At 45.5% G+C, this 27168-nt stretch overlaps 1 protein-coding gene across 1 annotated transcript; it reads left to right on the forward strand.

Annotated features, from left to right (window-relative positions):
• Positions 1 to 20343: 20343 nt before the first annotated feature.
• TLR4 (toll like receptor 4) lies at positions 20344 to 26861 on the forward strand. The gene is made up of 3 exons (XM_005490548.4): positions 20344 to 20545; positions 21328 to 21494; positions 22731 to 26861. Exons 1-3 carry the CDS (start codon positions 20441 to 20443, stop codon positions 24985 to 24987), a joined length of 2529 nt encoding a protein of 842 aa, XP_005490605.2. The 5' UTR covers positions 20344 to 20440; the 3' UTR covers positions 24988 to 26861.
• Positions 26862 to 27168: the final 307 nt, after the last annotated feature.

Genomic DNA, 27168 nt, shown 5'->3' on the forward strand with positions numbered 1-27168 from the left:
ATGTCACTTTGGAAGTGCTTCATGGAAAACATCCTGCTTATCTCTAATCAAAGCTGGATTTTCTCTGCCTCTGGGCCAAAACATTGCAACAGGCTTGGCCCTGGTGGGAGTAGTGGATGCTGAGCAGTGGAGCTGCCTGCTGCCTTTCCAAGCATGGGAAGAACCTGGAAATTCATCTCACCTCTCCTGCGGCACCAGCTGCAGGTTTTTGGGGTGTGGAAGGGGAGATTTGACAGCAGCAATCCAGCAGCTCTGAGCTGAAGCACAGGGAGTCTGGAGAGGCATCACTTCCCCATCTATTAAAATAGATCCCACTGCTAGCAAAAAAAAAAGCCAAAAACTGGGAAGTGTGACTCAAAGTGGGGGAAGGAAAAGGGATGGGGTTGATCAGCAGCTAGACACCCACATCAGGACAGAATTTCAGCGGCACCAGTGCCACCCCACCGTTGTCAGCGTGGTTGAACACGTGCTGGAGCAGAGAAGGGACTGAGGCAATGTTGCTGTGGGAAGTTTTTGGCTCAGTGAAGGCACATGGGGGGTGTTTGTGGGATGGGCAGTGCCAGAGTCCTCCTCACCACAGGCCTTTCTCAGAAAGCTTCAGCAAAAACATGAGTTTAAAGAGATCCTCTCTTTCTACCCAAAATCAGCCCTGGACACTGCTCTGAGGGTGTCCCTCTGCCCTTGACTCCTTGCCAGCCGTGCCTGGCTGGAAACCTTCCTCCAGATGGAGCAGGCTGGAAAAGGTGTGGGAATGCAAAGAGGAAGGAAATGTGAATGTATGAGCACCCCTAATTTTATGTTTTTGCTGTCATTTAGACTGCTATGAAATGAATAAAATATTGAGTAAAAAATGAGTAAAATATTGTGATTCCTCTCTAATACTTTTTCATCCACTTATGCTGGAATACATTTTCTCTGAATCGAAATTCTTGTCAGAATGTGATTGGGGCAGATCCTTTAGTTTATTATTTGATTGCAAAGAAACAACATTCTCCCAAATATCTTTTTTTCTTTTTTCATTAAAAAGTGATAACAGAAGGTGGTGAGCCACAGCCACGTGTTGCAGTGAAGGCAGAGCTGGGGTGTAAGAGGGAAATGGGAATATTTTGGGTGATGAGGTGGGGGCATCACCAGAACTAATTATAACACTTTCAGCCTAAATAGTTTGGCTCCTTCATAGTTGGATTTAAAAGGTCAGATTTTCTCAGAAAGACTTTGACAGAGGAAGGGTTTTGGCTGAGTGTTCAGGGGAATATTTTCCTTGCCAGCCCACTTACCCTGGATGTGTGGTGGTGTGGCCATTTGCCCCTCTGCCTGCTCCTTCCCACAAAACCTGGCTGGAGATTAAACAGCAGAGCCTGGAAAAGCAGCTTCTCCTTCAAACAAGCCCCTTGCTTTGGTGGCTCAGTGTTATCAGCTCCTGGGGTTCCATCCCCCAGCCCAGGCAGTGTGCTCTGAATGGTTGGGGGTTTCCTACATGAGCTTATTTCCCCCCTGCAATGGCTCATTTTGTCCTTGCAGAGTTTTCTAGGCTTGGTCAGGCTCCAGGGCTTGCTTGCATCCTTGCTGCCTGTCTGAAGTTCAGGGGGAAGGCAGGCAGGGCAGGAGGGATTGACAAAGCTCTGGGCTGCAAAGCTGGCATCAGAGCCGGTGGAGACAACAGGAGGATGGAAGGGGAATTGTGCCATGGAAGGGAGTTGGGGAACAGGAGGAGACAACAAGCCCAGCCATGGCACCTCTATATAAAAAAGACATTAAGCCATTGAAGTGTCCAAAGAGGGACACAAGGATGGGGAAGGATCTGGAGGGGAAGCCAGTGAGGAGTGACTGATTTGACTTTGTTCAGCCTGGAGAAGCAGAGACTGAGGGGAGAACCCTTTGTGGTCTTCAGCATCCTCCGGTGGGGCAGCAGATGGGCAGGCACTGATCTCTTCCCTCTTGGAATCAGTGACAGGAGCCAGGGAACAGCTGGAGCTGTGTCAGGTTGGAAATCAGGAAAAAGCCTTTCCCCAGAGGGTTCTGGCACTGCCCAGGCTGCCCAGGGAATGGGCACGGCCCCGAGGCTGCCAGAGCTCCAGGAGCCTTTTGGCAGCACTGCCAGGGGTGCCCAGGCTGGGGCTGCTGGGGGGGCTGGGCAGGGACAGGGGCTGGGCTGGGGGATCCCTTCAGTCCCTCCCAGCTCAGGATATTCTGTGATTCTGTTTCTACAATCCTATGATTCCATGATTCTGTGATTCTGTGCCAGGAGTGGGGACCTGCCAAGGTTGGAGCATCTTTTACTAAGCAGCAAGAAGGTCCTGCTAGGAAATCCCCAGGATAAGGAATATTCCAGGTGAAAGAAAAGGCAAAATCCCCATTTCCCCACTCTATGACTCTTCTGCTGAGGGATCCTTATCGATTCCTCTGTGAGATCTGCACAGCCTTCTGTGTGGCTGAAACACATGGCTTGTTGCCACATTGGGTCACCCATGCCAGGGGTGGCCACAGGGTGACCACAGCGGGTGCTCGGTGCTGGGGAGAGGCACAGAGAGGTTTTGCCGTCCCCGGCCGGCCCTGCAGGCTGTGGCAGCAGCTCAGCAATGTGCAATGTGCACCTACAGCACTTGATGGCACTGCAGGAGCGCGCAACGCTGCGCTGCTCTCGCTGCCTCCGTGCAGGTGCAGCCTGGCGGGGAAAATAACGCGTGGAGGGACACGGAGGGATGCCGCACCCAAAGTTCTGCTGCTCCCGAGTGGGACAGAGCTTTCTGGAGCTGGGATATCCGATGTTCTTGGCAGCAGAGGATACACACAGGGCTGGCACCTGCCCCTATGCACAATGCCTTCCTCCCTGCTGCTCCACACACCCAAACTTCCCTGACAGAGCTCCAGCCGTCCCCTGCCCTGTCACTGATTCCAAGAGGGAAAAGATCAGCGTCTTCCCATCTGCTGCCCCTCCTGAGGATGCTGAAGACCATAAAGAGGTCTCCCCCTCTGGGCTGGCACCTGTCCCGATGGACAGTGGCTCCTCCCCGCTGTTCCACGCACCCAAACCTCCCTGCCACAGCTCCAGCCGTCCCCTGGCTCCTGCCACTGATTCCAAGAGGGAAAAGATAATCTCTGCCCATCTGCTGCCCCTCCTGAAGATGCTGAAGACCACAAAGAGTTCTCCCCTCTCTCCACTCCTCCAGGCTGAACAGAGCTGAGACTTTTCCCTCCTTCCCCAAAATTCCAGCTGCTCCCAGACTGGCAGCAGCGCAGGTCGGTCCAGGGCAAATTTGGGCAGCAGCAGCGGCAACAGCGTGTCCCAAATTCCTCCAGCACCGAGGAAAGCTGCCCTGGGCTGGCTCAGTCCCCGTGGCTGCCAAATCTCCCCTGCTTTCACCTCCTGAGCTCCCCCAAGCACGGAGATGGGATCCAAAGGCAATGGGCGGAATGAAGCCCGGGTGCGGGTTTTGCATGACAATAACACACTCGGCTGCCAGCTGGAAAAAGAGAGAGAAAGAGAAATTAGTTGGGTTTTTTTGTTTGTTTCTTTTTTTTTTTTTTTTTTTTTGATTTTTTTGGGGTTTTTTTGGTTGATTGGTTGGTTTTTTGGTGGTTTTTTTTTTTGGTGGTTTTTTTTGGTTTTTTTTTTTTTTTTTGTTGGATTTTGGTTTTTTTGGGTTTGTTGTTGTTGTTGTTTTGTTTTGTTTATTTAATAAAAAGCAAGAGGAATTTGTTACTTTGTTCCTGAAGGTGCAGATCCCTTCAGCCAAAAACCAGACAGCACCGTAGGGATGAAGAGAAAAAGCTGTAACAGCATTTCCATACAGAACAGGCTTTTTTCCTGAAATAATCCCTGCAGGAGAGGAAACTCTGTTAGGATATATGGAAGTGACAATCCTGGTATTTATCTGGTCTTATCTACAAAGGTTTTGAGATGTATAAACACAGCGAGTTGTGCCCAAATTGTTGTCAGATAGAAAGCAGTGTGATCCCCTTCTTGGGGATTGTCTGGAATTGGCACAAGGTGGAATGGCTCTGCTTTTTCTCATCCTTGTCCCCACAGGAAAAAAAAGTTCTCACTGAGACTTTTCCATAAGCAAGAAGAAATATATCCATGAGAAAACACACTCAGAATCAGGAGAGGATGGGGAAAAAAAACCCTATTCCAAGAGAGAAGGACAGAGGGGTTTAATTCCTGCAGCTCTTGTCCCTCTCGCTGGATGGAGCACTCTATACTTGATATCTCCCTGTTGTAAAAGCAGCTGATTGATTTTCTTTCTGTTTCTTCTTTTGCACTTGTTTATTTTAATAAAGATAGATTTATTTTATTTGGAAGCCTGAAGCAAAATGTTCTTGTGTCTCCACCCACCCTTCTGGCACCAAGCACTGATGGTTATTTCAGTGGTTATAATTTGATTTCTGCCTCTCCTGCTGGGCTGATGTGAGAGAAACAATATTTAGAGAAGCTGATTCTTAATTTTTTGGAGGTTTTTTTGTTTTTTTCCTGGAGTGAGGGAGACAGAGGCTGGGAGGGTTAGGAGAAGAAGGAAACAGAATGCACTCATATTTTCTAGGCATTTTATCTCCAAGTTTGGAATTTCTGATGGACAAAAGGGACAGGGTGGCTCAACTCATGCATTGCTCTCTGTAGGATGGAGGATGATGCATCTTTTGGGGGTTTCTGTGTTATTCTTGTTCTATTACAGCGACTTGTTGTAGCTGCTCTTTGCCAATGATTCCAGGTTCGTAGCCTGAGCTATGATAATTTCCATTTTGCAAGTGGGGAAACTGAGGCACAGAGGAGTAAATCAGTAGTAAATCAGTAGTAAATTGGTCATATTTCCTTCAGATCACCAATCACCAAGAACAGTGATGATTTCCAAATCCAGGATGTTGTCAACACACACAAACCTTCAGCTCTGCCATCTCTCAATTAAACTCAGATAAAATGAGATTTTTCACCATTGCTTGGCAGCCAGACCTTGAGCAGCAGGTTTCCCAAATAATTCAGTTACTGCCCAGCTCCTGATGTTTCTTAGAGAAAAACAAAATCCTGTATTTTGCTAAGAGGAATTTTTTTGGCAGCGAAAAAAATCTGACCCTTCATTTCAAGACACAGAATAAAAACTTGTCTATTACTTTTTTTCCTACTTTTTAAAGGATCAGCCTCCCTCTTTTTCCTTTTGTCTTTAATTTTTTTCTGGCTTCTAGAAAAAGGGCTAGAGAGTGCCTCTGTGCATAGCTGAAGATAATAACTTAGCTAAAGATTTTTTTCCTCTTTTAAAATATATATCAAGATTGCCTGCTGCACAGTTTACATTTCCTGCTGTGGAGACAAATACTTTAATTAAAATGGGAGAAAAAAACCCATGCAAAAAAAAAAGAAAAAGCCTCTGTGAAAAGAATCCTAAGAGGCTTGAAATGGGCAAATGAAGCCCTTTGGCAGCCAGGCTGCATTTACATATATGCAAATATAAATATTTGGGACTGATTTGCTCAAGGCAAGGAGGTGTTGGTGAAAGGCAGGCTTTGAGAAAGACCTTTTTGAGAATAAGTCTCAAACTGCTTGACCTCCACTTCCTCCAGCCTCTGCTCCAGTCCTGGACAGATGGAATGGTTTTAGATAGTCATGTCTTGAGAATAAAAAAAACCCCAGAAAATAAAAATAAAAATAAAAAACAGATTTATGATTTTTTTTTTATTTATTAAAAATAAGAAGAAAACAGAAAATAAAAATAAAAATAAAAAACAGATATATAAATTTTTATTTATAAAAATAAAACTAAAACAGAATTTTCTAAATGCTGTAGCCTTTTCTCTTTCCTTCACTTAAGCAAAAAGCATTAAATTAATTCCCTGTGGTTGCTGTATTTGATTATGGGACTCCTTGTACCTGCTCTCCCTCCCTGGGCTTCAGTTTGTCCTGTCATGAGCTCTGTCATGAAATGAATGAATAAATGAAATTAGAAAGAGCAAAGAGCCAGAACCCCTCAGTGTGCCAGGCTGGCCCTACCTGCAGGCACAGGGCAGAGGGATGGGGAGCTGCAAATACAAAACCACTGCTCAGATCTGAAGTTCTTCCCCCATTGTGGAGTTACAGGCTGAAAGATTCACATCTGGTTTTTCACAGCAAATTTTGGCAGTGCAGGAAAAAGGGGAAGCCCTGCTTATAAGGAAGAGCACAATGTGAGTCTGCAAGCCTGGTCTGGAGGCAAAAAGATGCCAAGAGAAGCCTTTTCTTGCATTTTTAATCCAAAGGAGCAGCCTGTGAAGGGCACCCCCGTGCCTGCAGTAGGTCTGCAGCCAGCAGAGATCAGCTTGTTCTCTCTAAGATATTTCTGGGCAGCACTCCCAATATCTTTCCCCTGTAGTACATCCATCCAAACACCCTCTATCCCAAAGCACACCAGGCTCTCAGGGCTTCCCCTTTAAAGCCAAACCACTGGGGGATCTCTGGAGCTCCTCAACATGATCAGGGGAGCAGCAGCTGCCAGCCCTGAGTTCCAGAAGCTGGTGCTGAGCAGTGGATTTGCTTGGATGGATTAATCAGACTTTCAAAGATCTTTTTCCAGGCCAGGGTATAGGTGTATTGAGAGCACCACAGTGTGCTTCCCCCTGCTAAGCTGGGATTTGTATCGAGCTCATTGAGGATAATTAGATGATCACCATCAGAGGGGGAAGCTGAGCTCTCACTTTGTGCACCCTCCCTCTAAGAGAGCAGAATATTGTTCCTGCTTCTCCCCAGCCTGATCCAGCAATTGTCTCTTTGAGCTGTGATGCTGTCCCTGTATAATTAAGGCTGTCAGTCACTCTCAGACACCTAAACACTCCAAACTCTCTGGCTTAGCAGCGCTGATCACAGGACTTTAGTGCTTGGCAGTCAAAGCAGCAATTGCAGGCTCCTTTCCTGTGCTGGTGGGGCTGTGAGGGGGAAAGACCCCTGGGCAGCAGCTCTGTGCCTCCAGTGCTTCCACTGTGCAGGTGCTGGGAGGAGCTGTGCTGATCCTGAGCATCCTTTCTGCTCCAGAGCCTGGTTCTTGGGCTCAGGTGTTGAAGATTGCAATGCAAGTTGTTTTCCATTACCATCTGTATGGCAGATTGCCTTTGTCAAATGGGCAGTTTGCCTTATCTCTCTCTTTGACTGACCACAATCACACCTCCCTCGGGAGGGGACATTGCTGATAACAGCTATTGAATGTCACTGCATGACTGATAAGAACTATAACATCCCATTGGGAGATGCCCCGCCCAGAGGGAGGAGCCAAGCATTCCTACCCAGATATAATCCAGAGGTTTTGAGACACCAGCACAGCTTCTCCATGGGATTCCCCAGAGGAACAGCAGCTGCCTCTCCTTCCACTGGATCTTCAGAGGAAGAATACATCCTTCTCTACAGGATCCCTGCTCCAGCAGAACCACCCCTGACACTGCAGGAGGGCTGCAGCCACATTTCCAATGGGACTGCCACCAACACCCTGACCCACAGGGTGTCAGGTTGGGTTCTGACTCTGTCAGTGTTGTTCTAGTGTACTGCATTGTATATCTTATCCTTTATTTTTTTTTCTTTTCCCTAATTAAGAACTGTTATTTCCTGCTCCCATATTTTTACCTGAGAACCCCTTAATTTAAAATTTATAGCAATTGGGAGGGGTGGGGAGGGTTTACATTCTCCATTTCAGGGGAGGCTCCTGCCTTCCTTAGCAGACTCCTGTCTTTCCAAACCAAGACATCAGGGTATAGGTGGGACCTGTCTGGCAGGGAGATTGTTTATTGTCTCAATGTGCCGGATCACCCAGAAAAACAGGGAGAGGAAGGCTTGACCCACCCAGCTCCTCTACTCCTCACATATTTTATGTGTCTGGAGGACAGCAGGATGAAGCAGAGTCTGTGCCATGAAGATGTCTCAGCTCCCCTGGTGCTGATGGTCACTTCCAGAGTGCCTGGTGGCATCCCACACCCTGTTCACTGCCTGGACCAACAAATGAGGCTTACCTGAGGCCAAGGATTTTCTAAAACTCAAGCTGTTCATGGTCCTGAGCAGCTTGACATAACTTTGGCAGCAGCTCTCCATCTGTTTCCACCTAAATTCCTCTGTGGAGGAGCCCTTTATTTGCTTGGGAAGAGGCTGGAACTGTTCACTTCATGGAACTGAAGTGACCAGGAGCTGGGACAGAAGTAAAAATGGTCATGAGCTTAAAATCCTGCACTTCCAGACCTCTGTAAGGATCTCCTGAACTATCACTGGTTCTCCTGAGCCATCACTGACTCTCCTGAGCTATCATGGATTTTCCTAAGCTATCACTGACTCTCAGGCCACGCCTGACAGCCTTTAGGAAGGGCTGGTATGGAAGGAACTTGGTTTATTTCACAGAAGCATCCTTTGTGTGTGGTAACAAACCTTCCTTTCTTGGAAGGTTTGTTACCCATGCCTTGTGTGTCTGGGGAATTTTGTTGAATGAATCTGTGTCTCAGTGGTTGCTGATGGGTGGCAGCAGCCTGGGGTTTGTGTGCAGATAAGCAGGGAAGGAAATAGGGTTAAATTCATATAAGTGTTGCCCATTGGCATCTGGAAACCATTCCAAGTGAGCCAACAGGCCAGCAGAATGTGGGATGCAGACAGTGAGGAGAATATCCCCCAAAGGGCAATCAGAAGATGCACTGTCCAACTGATCTGTGCACACTGAAGCTTTGTCATGGCTGTCATGAGCTCTGTCATGAAATGAATGAATAAATGAAATTAGAAATGGAACTGGAATCCAGCTCCTCTCTCCTCATGTGGGCAAACAATGGGAGGATGAATAAGTGCTCCCCAAATGTGCACAGATAGGGGAATAACCAGATATAAAACCCTGCTTCAGGTTTGGAGACCTGCTCCAACAAGAAAGCAAAGCTTTTCCTGCCCTGTCACAGCACTGCAGCGTAATTCTCATTCCAGTCTGCCCCACCACACTTCTGCAATCAAATCCCCTTTCAGAGCTCCATTTCTGCCTGTGGTTCCATACCCCAGCTAACCTGAGAGGCTCTGGTGAGCAGCTGTGCAGTGTGAGCCCTCCCACACGTGTCCCTGTGCTTCCCCTGCCTGGAGACCATCACTGATAATTAGTTAGTGTAAAATGAGAGGAATTTTGTTTGGCATTCCTTAGAACTCTCTCTTCTCCCAGCTCTCTGGCCTGGGGCTGCCTGTTACACCCTCTGCTTCTGGAGCACAGCTTTGCCATCACTGCATGATGGAGGATTATTTCATTAATGGATCTAATGATACTTTGTCTTTGGTGCTGATGATCTCTGTGGCGGTGCTGTGCAATCTTTAATTAACTTTGAGCCTGCCAGGCACTACGAGGATGCTGAAAACCTGCAACAAATGCAGCAGAAGCTTGAAGGCCTGGTGTGGAAAATTAACCTTGTGCAAGGTCACAGTGACTCCTGGCTGGGTTCAGGTTTGATGCCAAATCTCCTGGTGAAGCACAGCTGTAAAAAGAAATAAAACATTTTAAAAATTGTAAAAAATTGTAAAATTAAAAAAAAAATAGTAAAAATTTCCCTGCTAAAAAGTATGAAGTGAGGTAATCCAGGCGAGGAATGTGAAGTGTTTGGGGGACCAGGAAGGTGTTCAGGAGTGTGGTGGCTGCACTGTGCTGATTTCATACAGGATTTGTTAAAACTGTGCTGATTTCTAACAGGATTTATTAAAAACTGTGCTGATTTCTTAAAGGATTTGTTAAAAAGTGTGCTGATTTACAGGATTTGTTAAAACTGTGCTGATTTCTTACAGGATTTGTTTTAAACTGTGCTGATTTCTTACAGGATTTGTTAAAATGTGGTGATTTATAGGGTTTGTTAAAAACTGTGCTGATTTCTTACAGGATTTGTTTTAAACTCTGCTGATTTCTTACAGGATTTGTTAAAATGTGGTGATTTACAGGATTTGTTAAAACTGTGCTGATTTCTTACAAGATTTGTTAAAAACTCTGCTGATCTACAGGATTTGTTAAAACTGTACTGATTTCTTGCAGGATTTGTTAAAACTGTGCTGATTTCTTCCATTCAAAGCTTTTTGACTCCTGGTGCTCTGTGTTTTATCAACCCAGAGACTCTGTGTTCATGAGCCCTCATCTTCTGACCACCTTTCCATCAGATGCTCCTTGTTTGAGTGTTGGAGGTGCTGTCCATGCACCTGCCTTGTTTTATTTACATCATTTTTTTTCATGAACTGAGTGTTGAAGAAGTTGCTGGTCCCAGCTGCAAGGCTGTTGCTGGTTTCAGTATTGCAAAAGCATGAGTCTGAAATCCTGAACAGATGCTGGCTCTTTCCCCTTCCCAGGGTTCTGCTACCAGGGGAATCATTGCTTTGGACTTAAACCCTCCATATGTGCCCAGAGGTCAATGCTGAAATTTTGGTTACCCTGGAAACCAGGACAAAACTGCTCCAAGCCATTATTGCAATATGGGTCACTCATGGTAAAAAATAGATAGAAATTCTCTCCCCTTCCAGCTAAGGTGTTTTCCATAGGGGAACCTGCAGGTTTGAGCAGTTTGTCCTGTCCCCTGTGGGGTGGGAGGTGAAGCCCTGAGGTTCAGAGCACTTTGCTGGCCCCTGGTTCCCACTGCTGACTGCAGAGATGGAGGGTGGGACATGGCACAGTCCTTGGGCAATCCCCTCCTGTTTCACAAGCAGCCACCCTTTGCTAGCTAGTTCTTTGAGAAAAAAACACCAAAATGAGATGCTAAACCCATCCTTAGTCCCTGAGAAAGGGAGAAGGCATGGGTGCCATCCCTGCCATGGGATTTCAGATTGTTTCCCAAACATGTTACAGTGAGGTAAAGTCATACTCATCCCTCTGGAAAAGCGCCAGGTTGAGCACTCAGAGATTTCAGTGATTTGCTAATTGTTGGGAAGCATGACTGTCTGAAGGAGGCAAGAAACTTCTTTTTTTTTTTTTATTGTTCTGTTTGAGAGCAAATGCACTTCTGGTTTCAAGGTGACACAGTCTTGTGGGAAAAGGAATTTGGGTGAGAACAGGTGAAAATTACCTTCATATCTCCTCTGTGGACTTCCCATGGCTTTATGACCCTTCTGTTTTTATTTATTATTGTTTTCCGTGGTGTGGTGTTTGTGAGGGCCCCCAGGACGAGGTGAGAGATGAGAATTTAACTCCATGTTCTCAGAAGGCTGATTTATTATTTTATGACACTACATTATATTAAAAGAATGCTATACTAAAACTATACTACAGAAAGAGGAAAGATACATCAGAAGGCTTCACAAGAATGATGAAGAAAAACCCTTGACTCCTCAGAGCCTTGACACATCTGGACCATGATTGGTCATTAAATCAAAACAATTCACATGGAACCAATCAAATATTCACCTGTTGGCAAACAATGTCCAAGCCACATTCCAAAGCAGCAAACACAGGAGCAGCAATCAGATAATTATTGTTTTCATTCCTCTCTGAGGCCTCTCAGCCCCCCAGGAGAAAATCCCAGGCAAAGAGGATTTTTCAGAAAATATAATGGTGCCACCTTGGCATGCTATCAGAGCATTCCATGTCTCTTCCAGCTTGTTTTAAGAGCCACCTTGCCAAGTTTTTGTGTGATGAAGATTTTCCACATTTAAGCAGCCACCTTAAAACACCACTTATAGGTGTTGGCTCTTGTCCACATTCCACCTCTGGAGCCACACCATCTCACCCTCTTCTGCTTTCTTCCAGCATGCAGCTATCTTATATTTATGTAATATTTATGTTATGTTTCCCCTTCTTTACTTCTCTTGTTGTTGCTTTATTCCTGAACTGTCACCTTCCTGGGTTTACCTCAGATGTAACCCCCCCAAAATGCTGCTTCTGCAGCAGAAAGGACCAACAGTGATGGATTTGCAAGCTGCTGTATGAGCACTTTGCTGCAGCCTCTTAGCTGGGTGTTCCTTGGGAAGAAAACTCTTCCTGTACAAACATCAGAGGGCAAATCCTAAAAGTGGGGTTGTGTAAGAGCATAAATGAGAGATGTTGGACTTCAGGAGCTCTCCAAAATGCAGTTTATTGTATCCAAGGTGTTACAGCAGCCCAGGGTGGTGGGTGACAGAGCTGTGCCCACAGCTGTCAGCTCCAACTGCAGGCAGGCCTGGAGACCCTTTGGTTTTGGTTACAATGCATTATAGACTTTTCTTTGCTCAGCATCTTAATACAGCAGAACCAACCTATATCTTAACTATTATCTGCAGCCTATCATAACTACTATAATTACCATATTCATGTTACTGTTCTCCACTCACTAAAAGTTAGTACATTACAGTTTAAGCTAGAAGTTGTTTTTCAGTTTGCTTGCAAGGGAAAATTCTGAGAAAATTTTTTCTACTTGCAACTTTGCTGCCTTGTTTGCCTGTGCTATTTTTCTGCTTGGTAAAAACATCTTGTTTGGTGTGGGCTTATCCTTTGCTCTAAGGCATAAAAACCCCTTCTAACTCACACACCCTTTGCCTCCTTGGTTATCCAGTGAGACTGGCTCAGCAATTCTTTTCTGCTATATCAAAACTTGCTTCCATCTCTATTCCTTCATCAGACTGTACATTTAAAAATCTTTCTGCTAAGCATCCATATCTGTGAGACTTTCTTGTCAAACTTTCATCCTTCCCAACAGGGTTGGTTTGCTTTAGATCAGGCTGTGTCTCTGACAGCAGCTTCATTTGGAGTGTGGGAACATCACTACAGCACCCTTATAGCTGCTCTGTCCATGGGAGGTGAAACTTCTGCTTTTTCTCACATTTCCTTCCTCCTTCCTCTTTGCTGTGGTCAGGCTGGCAGGGCACTTGCTGTGCCATTTGTGTCACTCCTTTTCCTGGGTAACTTCCCTTCTGGTATCTCAGCCCTGCTTCCTGACAGCTTTCCATAGCACCCAGTCTTGTGATCCGCAAAGGGTTAATGCCCTTCCTATGCTCCCACTGCCTGTGGCTGCTTGGTTCCTCCTCTGTTGGAACAGAAGTGGTTTTGTCCTGCTTGGTGCAGGCAACTCAAGGTCAAAGAAATGCTTAAAAAACCTCCCCAAAATATGCAAACCGAACAGAACTGGGAGAAAAGGGGTGTTGGAATAAATCCTTCATCAGGAACACTGCTTCAGGTTGTACTCTGTGCATAAAGCAGTCTTTGCTTGTCACAGACATCTTTTATGAAAATCCTTTCCTTAGGATTTTTTCCTCCTGAGAAGCTGAGAGGCCTCAGGAACAAAATGTAAACAATGATTATCTGCTGCTGTGGAATGCAACAGGTGCATCTGTGATTGGTCTCATGTGGTTGTTTCTAATTAATGGCCAATCACAGTCAGCTGGCTCGGACTCTCTGTCCCAGCCACAAGCCTCTGTTATCATTCTTTCTTTTTCTATTCTCAGCTAGCCTTCTGATGAAATCCTTTCTTCTATTCTTTTAGTATAGTTTTAATGTAATATATATAATAAAATAATAAATCAAGCCTTCTGAAACATGGAGTCAGATCCTCGTCTCTTCCCTCATCCTCAGACCCTTGTGAACATGGTTACACTTTGCTCTCCAAAAAGCAGAGAATAATCTCCCAGGTTTTGTAGATTCCAGTACACAGCCCTCCAAGTGCAGGCAAACCTGCACCTGGATCTGCCTCACCCACTCTTTTGGAATTTATTGCTTTGCAAGTAACAGAAGTGGGCTCTCAGCAGTGCAGCCAATTAATATTCTGTGTTCTTCTCCTGGCAAATGCCATCAAAGTGTTCATGTCTGGGAGCTGATGTGAGCATGCCATGAACTCACCCCAGGGAGTGTTTGCATTCTCTCCCAGGGTGATGTGTACACAAGAACTTTGCTCACAGGAGCTGGCTCTGCACTTTCTGCTGCAGCCATTGCAACATTTTCCTGTCATCTCGTGTCAAGTCATGGCAGAGAAACCACAAACACTGGGCTCAGGAGCTTTGGCATGGTCAGTGCCCGTGGCAGGGCTCTCAGAATTCACAGAAAGCAGAAATGCTGCACAGTTTTTGCTTTTATGTTATGGATTTCCCTCAAAGCAGGGAGGGATCTGTAATCTCTCCAGATCATTAGAGCTGCCCCTTGTTCCAGGCTTTCCCAGGGTTTCACAGCAGAGCTGTAGGGGCTCAATATTCAACCATGCTTCAGTTGTGGCACTGAGTCTGAGACATAAACTTTAAAGAATTTAGGGATTTTAGAGGAGCTGAGGTTTTAGTTAGAGGTAATCTTTATTGGAGTTAATCAAAATAAATGGGTAGGCCTTGATGAAGTTAAGAGTTAGTAGTTAACTAATAATTGATTGCTTGTCAGCACCATGTTTGGTTAGCTGGGTTTATAATGAAGAATATAGAAACTGATGAATAGCTTTTAGGAACATAAGACAATTGTGGCCTCCTCTGTTCTGAAACCAATTGAAGATGGGGAATGGGAGTTCTACCAAGGGTTCATTTGTCATATTTGCATTGAAAAGGTGGAAAGGTGAGAATGAGGAAGACTTCATTTACTTCCTCATTTTGGGACCCTTCCCCATGAAAGGGACCACTGACCCATTTCAAGGAACAAACTACTCATGCTTAATGACTTTTGAACTAATTACCATACAAATTGGGGAATGGGATGTACCAAAGTTATGAATATGCATTTGTATTTTGGAGCATTCAATACTTGTATAGATAAAAGGACTCTGTAATCACCTGTAAATCACAGTGTGTATTTGGGAGCTATCCCACAATAAACATTCACTTTCTATCTTTAAACTGTTAGAGAGTTTTTGTCCGTCACATTTGGATATCGGTACTAGATCAATATCTCTATTTTTAATAAATCAAGTCCCCAGATCAGCCTTTCTTGTGTCCAGTGCAAAAAGTCTGAGCTCTGCAGTGCTCCATGCCCTGTACACCTTTCATGTTTGATACTCTGAATAAATCCTTGCCCTACAGCAGACTCATTGAGAGAAGTGGGGGAGAGGAGGTAGAATAAGCAGGATAAGTCAAAGCCACAGAAATGCAAAACATATGTAAATCAGGCTATGAGACACCATAATAAGGATGTAATGGAGGTGGGAAGAAAAGGAAATAAGTCCTATTGTTACTTCAGGAGAATAGCCTGTACCAGTCTGAGGTGGCCAATCTGTCACAGACATCTTTTATGAAAAATCCTTTCCTTAGGATGAGAAGCTGGAGGCCTCAGGAACAAAATGTCAACAATGATTATCTGCTGCTGTGGAATGCAACAGGTGCATCTGTGATTGGGCTCATAGAGTTGTTTCTAATTAATGGCCAATCACAGTCAGCTGGCTCAGACTCTCTGTCCAAGACACAAACCTTTGTTATCATTCTTTACTTAGCCAGCCTTCTGATAAAATCCTTCTTCTACTCTTTTAGTATAGTTTTAATGTAATATATATCATAAAATAATAAATCAGGCCTTCTGAAACATGGAGTCAGATCCTCATCTCTTCCCTCATCCTGGGACCCCTGTGAACACGGTCACACCAACCCACCTTTCTCAGGGCTGTGGGAGGAATTTAAGCCCCCTGTAAGCACAGTGTTCATGCCAAGCACTGTGGACACCTTCAGCTCCATGGCTCGGTGAATCCCTGGCTCTGGCCAGCCCAGGGTGACCGTGGTTCATGCCAGGCAGAAGGACAAGGTGATGCTGGGCTGTTCGGTGCCAGCCTGCCTCTCTCCAGGGGCCCAGGGAGCTCCACTGTCACTCACTGCCTGCCCATGAGTGCTTGGCAGGCCAGGCTGGATGCCTCCACCATCTGTGTGAAATCCTTCCAGGCATTTAGATTAAACAGTGAAATGTAGGGCTCCTAATGACCTGACATAATCCATATGGAGTAGCTGCCACAGATAGTGACTATCTTGACACTGATTAATCACTTCTCTAGTAGTGTATTTGTCCCTGGTTACTTGACACAGTTCTTCCCTAATAGCTTTGGAATAGTTCTGGGGTGTTCATCTGATCCTGGCTTTGGGGAATAGCCCATCTGATGGCAATATTGCCTACCCCAGTGCAGGCCTGGCTGATTTTCATCAAACCCACGTGGATTTTGCCTTTTGGGTTGTTTTTCTGCCCCCTGTGTGCACCATTCTCAGTCCTTCTCTGTGCTGGGAAGCACCTCAGCCATGCTGAGCTCTGCTGGGTGCCACCATTGGCAGAGGGCTGTGCTGTGCAGCATGAATAGATTGTGATTGCACCTCCGTGCCCTCCCTGGGCACTCAGAGGCAGTACAGCTGTTCCTTGCTCTGGAGCTGCAGCTGGAGCCAATCAGACAGAGAGAAGGGGTGCTGGGATTGGCTCTGACACCCCAAAATGAGTGTGCAGTTTCTCAGCCTGGGTGTTGTTCTCTTTTTCAAAGCTGTGAGATCTTCCAGGTCTTCCAGGCTGATCTTCCATCAAGTTGAGTTGTGGTTTCCCCATCCCTGCAAATGTCCAAGGCCAGGTTGGATGGAGCTCAGAGCAAGGCAAGGGTTGGAATAAGATGAACTTTAAGGTCCCTTCCAATCTAAACCAGTCTGTGATTCCATTATTAAACCCACTATGCCTTAAGCTTTAACTTTCATATTTTTTTAGATTCTGTACTGCCTCAGTGTGTGACTGACTTCATATAAAGTGTTAGCAAGTTCTCCTCACAGCTTAGTCACACTGAACAATCCTTTTCCAGCCTGATCACCAAGGACACCATTGCAGCTTCAGGCTCAAGGAGTACATGCAACAGAGAATTGAGGAGAGCAAACTGGGAGGATGGGACTGCATCACCTGGAGCTGTAATTGGACAATTAACCCCAATATGTAAAGTTACAAAATTTAAGTTTATCAAAACTTATAAAAGTGTGAAAGCTTTATGACCACCATTTTTTGTTGTAATTTATATAAACTGTTTTGTTTGTTTTTTTTTTTTTTTTTCCCAGCAGAATGGCTGGGAAAATTCAACTTGCTGTTAAATTTGTGCCACATTTCCTGTCGCTCTTCCTTTCCACTCAGGCAGCCTTTCAGACCTGCACAGGTGACTGGCTTGCTGAGTATAAGGACTGCCGGGTGAAGCCCAAGGATTGGTAACTGCCTGCACCCCCTGAGCCTGGGTCCCCCTGCAGAGTGGCCAGTTCTACCCTAATTCACCACAGGGACAGGTGGCCAGCCCACCTGAGAGCAATGCTGGCTCACCTGGAGCATCCTGAGCTTCTCAAGGACCTTTGGAACCTCCTGTGGTGCTCCCCAAGCTCTGTGCTGTGACAGTGCCAGCACCTCAGGAATGCTCCCCCCTCTTTGATCCGTCAGTGTCTCCCCTCTGATCCATAGCACATAACCAAATAATTGTTAGAGATGGTTCTTTCATATAAAATAAGACCTGGTTTTGTTTAATCTTGAAATAATTTGTGTCACGTTCCTCAGCCTGTGTTTGCAGACAGACTTGGGGAGCTGCTTGAGATGACTCCAGAAGCAAACAGAGCCTCTCTCCAGGGTGAAAGCTGCTCATCCACATGTGACACTGGGTAACTGTGACCTTGGAAGCACCCTAGGGACAGTCAATCCTGTTCCCATGGCTCTCACGACATGTTTTGTCCAAGAATTTAGCTAACTTTCCTTTTTGGCTGTAGTTCACAAGCCATTTTCTTTTAAAATAAGGAAGTATAAGATGTTTTGTCAGTCCAGCTACATTGTGGCTGTCTTATGCTCTGTAATACCTTGCTTGAGATCACAGAGGCTGCATATGCACCGTCTGCATTGTGTTACTTATATTATAATAATGTTCAGGAGCACAAAGATGACTCATGCATGTGTTTTTGGAAACACAGATTCTCTGTAACACCTCCTTGCTGAGAGATCTTTAATGATCCCACCAGGAAATTGCCAGAGCAGTGAATCATGTTTGATTTTAGATGTTATTCTTGTCGCTTAAAGGGATTCCAAATCATTCTTTTGGTGTTTGTGAGCAATCACACAGACATTATGGCTTTATCCACGGATGTGTCTTAATTTATTAAATTTTGTGTTGTTGGACATGAAATTTGGTGTTATTTTGTAGTCTCTTCTTGAACTGAATTGGTAGAGCCGGAAACATCAGAGAGGACAACCCAGTGGACTTGGAAAACTCAATTCGCTGTGAGGGTGAGGTGTCACAAGGAACTTTCCACATTTTATCAGATGATAACTCTAAGCCAAAAAATTTGGATCCAGACCCAGATAAAAAGCGCCTCCAAGGACAAATTTGAAGAGTTCCAGGGTTTCCATCCTAGCCAATTTCTAGCTGTGATTTAAGACAAGGTTATTTCCATTAATGTTTAAGTTTTGCATCATCTGTTATCTCATGCTTTAACTTTTTCACTTTCAACAGCAAATCAATCATCATAACACTAGCAAAAGCTTGGTTTTGTCATGTGCATGTTACACCAGGATTGTCCTGGTGAAATACATATCTCTGAGAAAGCACTTTGAAGACAAATATCTGCTAACAAATAGTTTTGTCTTGTTCACTAAGAACCAAATTTTTTAAAAGTGGATGTCAAAGTTGGAGTTTTCTGAGTCCTGTACTGGCATTTACATGAGTATAAGTGTCTGCTGTGTGCCAGCTGAGCAACACGAACTTAACCAGCACTGACTTTCTTTCTGGGTTTGATCTGCTAATTTACATGTTTTCTGCTATGCCCCATCCCTTGCAGTGTGTGTAGGGCTTGTCCTTGAACAAGTGATGATGTGTGCTGTGAAATTGTCCCCTGTGACAGCAGCAGTGCCTCCTTTGAACGCCCTTCAAGCTGCACTTCCCACTTGACCTCGGCGCGTGGCTGTGGGAGGGATTTTTGTGATGCTCCCAAACTCTTCAGCATCTTCAGCAAGTCTCCATTGAAATGGTAATTTCTAGAGCAGTACTTCAGGCTCATCTCAGCTTTAGATAAAAATTAAATGTGGATTGCCTCATTCTGCATATTGAATACTAAGGGATGCACTCATTTGTTCTCTCTGCAGACACACGATGCTCTGCCAATTTCCTTAATCCAGGCACAGAAGCAGTCAGCAATTGTTTCCATTCACTTTTGATTCCATCTATAAAAGGAAATACCTGCAATCACCAGAGGCTTTTCAGAGCAGGGATTTTGTAGAACTTGCCCAATTTCAACAAACTTTTTGTCTGCTGGCTTAATGGGCACTATCTGGCTGCACATCAGGGTGTCGGTTTTAGCTCCCATTGTGCTGCCATGTGTTTTTTATTGCAGAGATCATCAGTTATTTTAGGATTTCCCCATCTCTCCTAGGCTCTCTACTAACCTGTCAAAAAAGTCTAACCCCCACCTCTGAAATATTTTAAACTTTCCTTTATAAGTGGATTGCTCGCTGGGCTGATACCGCATCTCATATTTAATATCAATTTTCACAGACTTTCATGAGTTGTCACACTTTATTCCATCTTCTTCTAGGCCAATATTCCACCCTTGTCTCAAATTTTTGCCACTTCTCTGTCTATATGGTGTTGATAATACTCAGCAACCCTATGGCTGGATCCCCAGTAACATTTCTTAGTTATCTCCAGGAAGACAGGTAGAGATACATGAATGCACGACCATTTATCAGACTAAATGAGGGCAGGGAGCTTTATTAGAAGGCTCAGAGCTGACTTTATATTGCCCACTGTGAGGTGTTACAAAGCTTTTTTTTTTTTTTTTTTTTTTTTTTTTTCCTGAAACAATAGTCTGCATTGGGAATTCAGCATTGAGATGTTCTGTAGGCAGGCATCAAACAGAGATTGAGGCATGACCAGGGCAGGGAGCAGCTCTAACCCAGCTCAGGGTGTTTGTGCCTCTCCTTTTTGCTGCTTTTGGGAGGGGTAGAGTTTCTGTGACCCCAGCTCTGATCACTCTGTGAATCTCCTTGTGCCTGGCCATATTCCTGCAATAATTGCGATAAAAGTCCAACCAGATGGATAAAAGCTGGGTGTTTGTTCACAGGAGCTTGGCCAGAGATAAACCTGTGCTTACGTGGCTTAAGAAAGCCTTTGCCACAGCTGAGCCCTTCTCCAGTGCTTGCCAGGGTGAAGCTGGAGCCTGGCAGGAGTGCAGAGGCAAAGAATCACCCTCTCTAACCAGTGCATTTGAATTATGGGATATGGAGCATGAAACTGGGCTCAGAATTGTATAAAATATTCTGTTGGTTTGGTTTTTTTTGTTTTTTTTTTTTTTGCCAAATTTGACCTGAGCTAATCAAGTCAAGAGGCACTGATGAAACCCATATTCCTCTTTCATTTCTAGCCCAAATTATATCTGTCATTACTTCTTATATTTTTTTCTTGTTGGCATTTTTTTTTAACAATTTCCAGAAGGGTGTGTGGAAACAAGGCAGTGACCAAGTTTCACTTCCCTTCTTGTTCTCAGAGATACGTAGTGAGATAAGCAGGAGTGGTGCAACACAACTGGCTCTGCAGGAGCTTTCTGTCTCCAGCTTTCTCTCTCCATGCTCCTTTCTCCTGCACTCCTGGCCTCCTGAAGATGCCCAGGAGAGGAGCCCTTCCCTTGGGGACACTTCTGGTGCTGCTGCTGCTGGCATTTGTCCCATTCCCACTGGCAGGCTGCCTCCTGGATCCCTGTTTGGAGGTATGTGAGCTCTGAGTGAGCACAAAATCCTTCTGTTTCTCTCCGTTTGCTTGGGAGATTTGTGCCTCAAGCCTCTTAGGAAAGCCCAGTTTTATTTTATTTTTTTTTCCCCAAGGTTTTTATCAAGATGACTGAAGTATTTGAAGTAAATTCTAGTCTCAAAAACATCTGAGAACCAGAACCAGCAGCCAGAACTTTTTCTTCTCATTGGTTTTCTGTACCTCTGAGAGTGCTGCAGTGCAGTTATTGTAATAGATTATATTTCCCTTGGAAGGGTTCTAAATTTTGTCTAATTTCTACAAAACAGAGAGTTTTTCCTGGTTTGTGCAGTAGAGTGATTTCACCAAGTACCCGACACAGATTTTGCAAAGTTTTGCTGGCAGTTATTTGCTTGCAGAATAACTTTGGTTCAAGCTGCCTTTGGTTCAAATATTTGGTTATGTGCAGGGGAAGAGAGCTGAGAGCTGTTCCTGGGCATGCAGTGCATCCATGAGTGTTTGTCCTGCTGGCTCTCTGTCTGTAACCTCAAGGAATGCTGTCCTGTAATTTTGTCCCAGCTCCAATCAGCAAGAAATGCAGCTCTTCCTGGGGAGTAGAACTGGTTCTATTAGGAGAGACAAAAATGTTTAGGGTGTGTAAGATTATTTCCTAAAACTCAGGGCATCTCCTTTAGAAATGAACTGCAAGGGGGGTGATTCTGCTCCTGCTTTCCTGGCAGTGACATTTCCTGGCACTTCATGGAGAGCAGATGCTGACCATGATGGGCTCTGCCTCTGTTACAGATCACCCCTAACACAACTTTCAGATGCACTGGACTGAACATCTCTGGAGTTCCTGATGGAGTCCCAAACACCACCCTGAACCTGGACCTCAGTTTCAGCAATCTGAAATCACTGGGCTCAAATTATTTTGCATCAGTCCCCGAGCTGCAGTTTCTGGATCTTTCAAGGTAATGGATTTATTATGTGGATCCTGGTTAATTTTTCTTCACCAGCTGGGTTACAATGGTGCCTTATTTTGGGGTCTGTTGGTCTTGGCTGTTTATTTTTTTTTTTCTTGTGACTTTGTCCCTGTGTCTGTCATTTTGCACATCCCCGTGGTGAAGTGATGAGCAGCTTTTAGTCCAGTCACTGAGCACACACCCTCCATCAGAGCTGGGTCTGTCAGTCTGATCTTGTAGGCTGCAATGTGAGAAGGAGGAGGAAGATGTTTCACTTGTCTGTGAACAAGAAAAATGTCAGACTTTTCACTGTTACAAAAACTCTGAAATGGAACATCTTGGGTGAGCTGTTTTTCTAATCACAGTTTATAAAAAAAAAATAACATGAAGGTACATTCATTTTCTAAAAGGCTGTTTTAAAATATCAACATATTCTCTTTTGCCTTCTCCTCACATATCTGGGGGAGGAGATGGGGAGGCCTATTAGCAAATTTGAATTGATGTATAATTTCCATTGACTTCAGACAACAGTTTCTCTGGGTAAATTGTTTCACTGAGAAATGTCACTCAGCCCCATCACAGCTCTGGCTCCAAATTGGCTGAGTGGCAGAGCACATGTGCTGTGAGGCACTGCCTGCATTATTAAACTAATTCTGCTGGGATTCACTGCACAATGGATTTGGGTCTCAAATTCTGGATCTTCCCACATCAAACACACCTTAGGGGGCCATGATAATTTCCCCCTCTTTCTTTTCTCAGCCTGGGCTCGGCTCCCTCTGAGCCATCACCAGATATCAATTGCTGCCAAGCTGTGAGCTCTGCCACAGCTGCCCTGCTCTGGTGCCACTGGGGCTGCCCAGGTGGGGCTGAGGTGGCACCCAGAGGGCTGGGGATGTGCAAGGTGTGAGGGAATGCTGGCTCTGGTTGGTTCTTCCATCAGTGATGGTCATCACAATGCCACTTTGGCCTAAACTGATGGCTAGGAGTCTTCTTTCCTGTTGCCTGCACAGATTTTTGATCCTCACCATGTCTCCAGGTCTCTTGCTTTGAATTTAAGATTGGAGAGGAGGAGGTGGGAGGAGGTCTCCTGCTGGAGGAGAGTTCCCTTTGCACATCCAGGGATGCTTCTGCCCAGCACAGCAAAGCCAAGCCAGCCCCCAGCGTGAGGCTGAGACACAGCAGCACTCAGAGAACAAGGAAGGGACATTGTTCCATGCATTTATATTTTCTTTTCATGCCCAACAGGTGCCACATCCATACAATAGAAGACAACTCCTTTATGGATCTCCCTAGCCTTTCCACCTTGGTTTTAACTGCCAACTCCCTCCAGCAGCTGGGGAAAGCAGCTTTCAATGGCTTAACATCTCTGAAAAAACTGGTTCTGGTGGAAACCAACAGGACCTCTCTGTCTGAGCTGCCCATTGGCCACTTGCACACTCTGCAGGAGCTGAATTTAGGCCACAACAGCATTACTTCATTGAAGCTTCCCAAGTATTTCACCAACATGACCTCCCTCAAGCACCTGAGCTTCTTCTCTAACAGGATCACATCTATCTCCAGAGGAGACCTTGATGCCCTGAGGGAAGGGAACAGGCTCAACCTCACTCTGGTGCTTTCCTTGAACAATATAAAATCCATAGAGCCGGGGGCCTTTGCAGGGATCCACCTTGCTGAGCTGGCTCTCAGGTCTGCTTTTGAGAGCTCCATGATGCAAACTGCCCTGCAAGGCCTGGCTGGTTTGCAGGTCAGCAGACTCACAGTTGGGGTGTTCAGTGACCATGACAGAGAGCAGGACTTTGAGAGGGGGCTCCTGGATGGACTGTGCCAGGTGCAGATGGAAGAGTTTGTCCTGATCTGCCTCGGGGACTTTGAGGATGACACAGACACTCTCTTTGACTGCGTGGGCAACGTCTCCTCTATTCGCTTGGTGGACCTGGGACTTGAGCAGATATCACAGGTTCCCGTGGGGTCTAAAGTGAAGCAGCTGGAATGCAAGAAATGTGATTTTGATGATGTGCCTGCCATGAAGCTGTCGCTTTTCAAGGAGCTGAGAGTGCTTCGTATTACCAAGAACAGAAGTCTCAAAACCTTCGAGCAGAAGTTTGAGGGTCTCAGTAACCTGGAGGTCATAGATTTGAGTGAGAATAGACTCACCTTCAGTAGATGCTGTTCCCCTCAGTTTCGAAATTGTTCAAATTTGAAACATTTGAACTTGAGCTTCAATTCTTATATCAGATTGACTGGAGATTTCAATAATGTGGAGAATTTGTTATATTTGGACTTTCAGCACACAACCTTATTTGGTCCTGGCTCCTACCCTGTCTTTCTGTCCCTTCAGAGACTGATTTACCTTGATATTTCCCATACCAAAACCGAAGTTAAATCCCAGTGTACATTTTGTGGCTTGAACTCTTTGCAGGTGCTCAAGATGGCAGGAAACTCCTTTGCAGACAATAAGCTGGCAAACAATTTCAAAAACCTAAGTCACCTCCACACCTTGGATATTTCAAGCTGCAAATTAGAACACGTGGATCAAAGTACTTTTGATGCCCTCTCTGAGCTAAAAGAGTTAAACATCAGCAACAATAAGCTCCTGACTTTTGATCCTGGAGTGTACCAGCCACTCCAAGCCCTCAGAGTCCTGGATTTCAGCAGAAACCAGCTGACTGTTCTGTTGGACTCAGCCAGGGAAATCCTGCCTGACAGCCTGCTCCTGCTGGATATCTCTCAGAACCTGTTTGATTGCTCCTGTGTGTACCTGGACTTTCTGATGTGGATCAAGGAGAATCAGGAGCTGCTGCAGAACGAGGAGCTGATGCTGTGCCACACTCCCTCGTACGTGGCCAACGTGAGCCTGCCAAGCTTTGATCTGTCCTCCTGCCACGTCGATGCAGGCAAAGTTGCCTCCTCGGTGGTTGTGTTGCTCTGTGTTGTGGTGCTCCTCTTGCTGGTTTACAGGTACTACTTCCAGCTCTACTACTTCGTGGTGCTGCTCAGTGGCTGCAAACACTACGCAGAAAGAGGTGACACCTACGACGCCTTTGTCATCCACTCCAGCAAAGACCAGGAATGGGTGACAAAGGAGCTGGTGGAACCCCTGGAAGGAGGAAGACCTCCCTTCCACCTGTGTCTGTACTACAGGGACTTCCTGCCAGGGGTGCCCATTGTCACTAATATCATCCAGGAGGGGTTTCTCAGCAGCAGGAATGTCATCGCAGTCATCTCTGCTGAATTCCTGGAGAGCAAGTGGTGTAGCTTTGAGTTTGACATTGCCCAGTCCTGGCAGCTGGTGGAAGGCAAGGCTGGGATCATCATGATCGTGCTGGAAGATGTGAACAAGGACCTGCTGAGGCAGAGGCTGGGGCTGTCTCGGTACCTGAGGAGGAACACCTACCTGGAGTGGAAAGACAACGAGATAAGCAAGCACATCTTCTGGAGGCAGCTGACAGGAGTGCTGATGGAAGGCAAAAATTGGAATCATGAGGAGGCAAAACTCATGTGAAGAGAAAGAAAGGTTCTTCCTGCCTTGTCTGCCATCCTGGCCTGATGGATGGTGTTTAGAAGTTGGTTCTTCCTGCCGCTATAGGGCACGAAAGAACACCAGCACACACTGCTGTTCTCAAGGTGAAGAAAAAAGGGAAGTTTATTTTCTGACTCCAACATTTATAGTTTTCCAAGAGTGACAGTGGATTGGAGGGTGACAGTGCCACCTCTCCAATGACACTGAACAGACCAACAATCCATCAACTTTCTCCTCCTCCATAAAGGAATGCAAAACAATGAGTTGTTTACAGAAAGTGTGTGAGAAAGTTCACTACAAGAATGTCAACATCAGAGGAAAATCTTAAAAAAACAGGGTGACACTTCTGTTGCTGTTCAGAGTCAGAGTGGGTGGATGGAGGCTCTGCCACGTCACTACAGAAATTCCTGCCTTGCTGGTCACCTTCTCTCAAGGAATTTTGCAAGTTAAGGAGTGACAGGGGCCAGAAGAGCTGCCTGAGCTCTGTGTTTGGCCATGGCTGTCACCCACAGGTGGCCCAGCAATAGCTCAGGTATGGTGGGTGTAGGAACAGACCAATGCTCTTATGGTAATCTGGCTGCTTCTGAAACTGGATTTGGGTCTTGGGACCATTTACCCAGAGGAACTTCACAGTCTGTTGCTTTGAGTGGACCTCAGAATTTCAAAGGCAGAGTAAAGACATAGGATTTTCAGCTCTAAAAACTTTGTGAAACAGAAACAAGTTGTGGATGCTGAAAGTCTTGTGCCTGCCTCTGTGGGCACCATGACTTGGGACAAACTCTCCAGGGAGCAATGGGACATCCTACAGCCCCAGCTGGCAGCTACTCAGGGAACCTGAGTACTTTTGTCATCAGGGAGGGAAGTTTAAGTGGATGGGAAATTTGCCCAACATATTTCTTTCAGTTTTCTTTTGTCCAAGACCAAATATTGAAGCCATCACCTGAAAAACTTACTTATATCCAGATTATATAGCATTTGAGAGGGCATTTTGGAGTTTGCTTGGGGGGATAAGAAATGTATAAACACCTCTAAAGTGAAATATTTCTTTGCTCCCACTGCTTCTCCTCATTCAGTGTTTGTGGATATGCTCTGGTACCGCCCTAAACAAGCAAAATTGAGCCTGAACGAAGTGTTTTGATGTTTACAGCCAGCCAGTTCTAGATTAAGCTTTTTCACTCTCTGGACCAGCCTTAATTGACTGTTGGAAGGTGCTGCAAGAGCCTCCAGGGTTTGAAATAGGGTTCAGATCTGCCTGTCTGTTTCACCATCTGGAACTGCACTGGGTGGGGGAGTTTTGCTTTGGTTTCACTGAGAACATGCCTGGCATTTTGCAGGGAGAAGAGATAGAGGGGAAAAGTCTGGGTTAGCTGAACTAAATGTACCCCAGCAGTGTCCTGAATCAAGGGAAGGAAAGTTTGAATGCCATGGAATCCCAACACAGAGCACACCATTGATGTGTGGGATAGGGCACGGGCAAGAATATTCCTTTATTTTTGCCAAAGGCTTTGGTTGGTATCCATCACTGAATTACACTGGATTAATCTTGCAAATCCTTCTGTGATCAGGGATGCTCTGCAGAGGTAAAACAGAAGCAACTGAGTGGTGAATCAGATCTGATGTTTATCTGCTCCCTCTCTAAGCATCAGACAGGGACATTTCCATGGAAGCAGGATCAGGGATCAACATCAGACATTGCTGGGCAGAGAGGGAGAGCCAGTTCCAGGCCTTGTGCTGGCAAAAGTTGAATCACAGCTCCCTCTCTATGTGCTGTGTCAGACAAGACTACCAAAACCCCCCATAAGCTTCTTTTGTGACTCAGGAGATGAAGATTTAATAAAACTACGCTTGATGCTGCATCCCTTTGCCCAGAGAGTTCGTTCTGCATCTGCTAAATCCTATTCCAGCAATTCCCAAATTGAAGTTCTCCTCACCTCTGCTGGCATTGATGCATCCTGCAGACCTTCCTCCTCACCCTTCCTCCTCCAGGAGGCTGCTGGGGATGGCGGGGACAGAGAACTTTGAGGTTCACTGCACTGAGGCCAAAGCAGAGCACAGTGGACAAAGCAAAGATTAGCCTGAATTTCAGCAGCTCCAAGTTAAATTGGGAAACAAAAGAGGAAAAATTAAAAAGAGTGGGAGTTGCTGTTCCTGAATTGAGCAGCA

The sequence above is a fragment of the Zonotrichia albicollis genome, chromosome 21 (genome assembly GCF_047830755.1).
Source record: "Zonotrichia albicollis isolate bZonAlb1 chromosome 21, bZonAlb1.hap1, whole genome shotgun sequence".
NCBI lineage: Eukaryota > Metazoa > Chordata > Aves > Passeriformes > Passerellidae > Zonotrichia > Zonotrichia albicollis.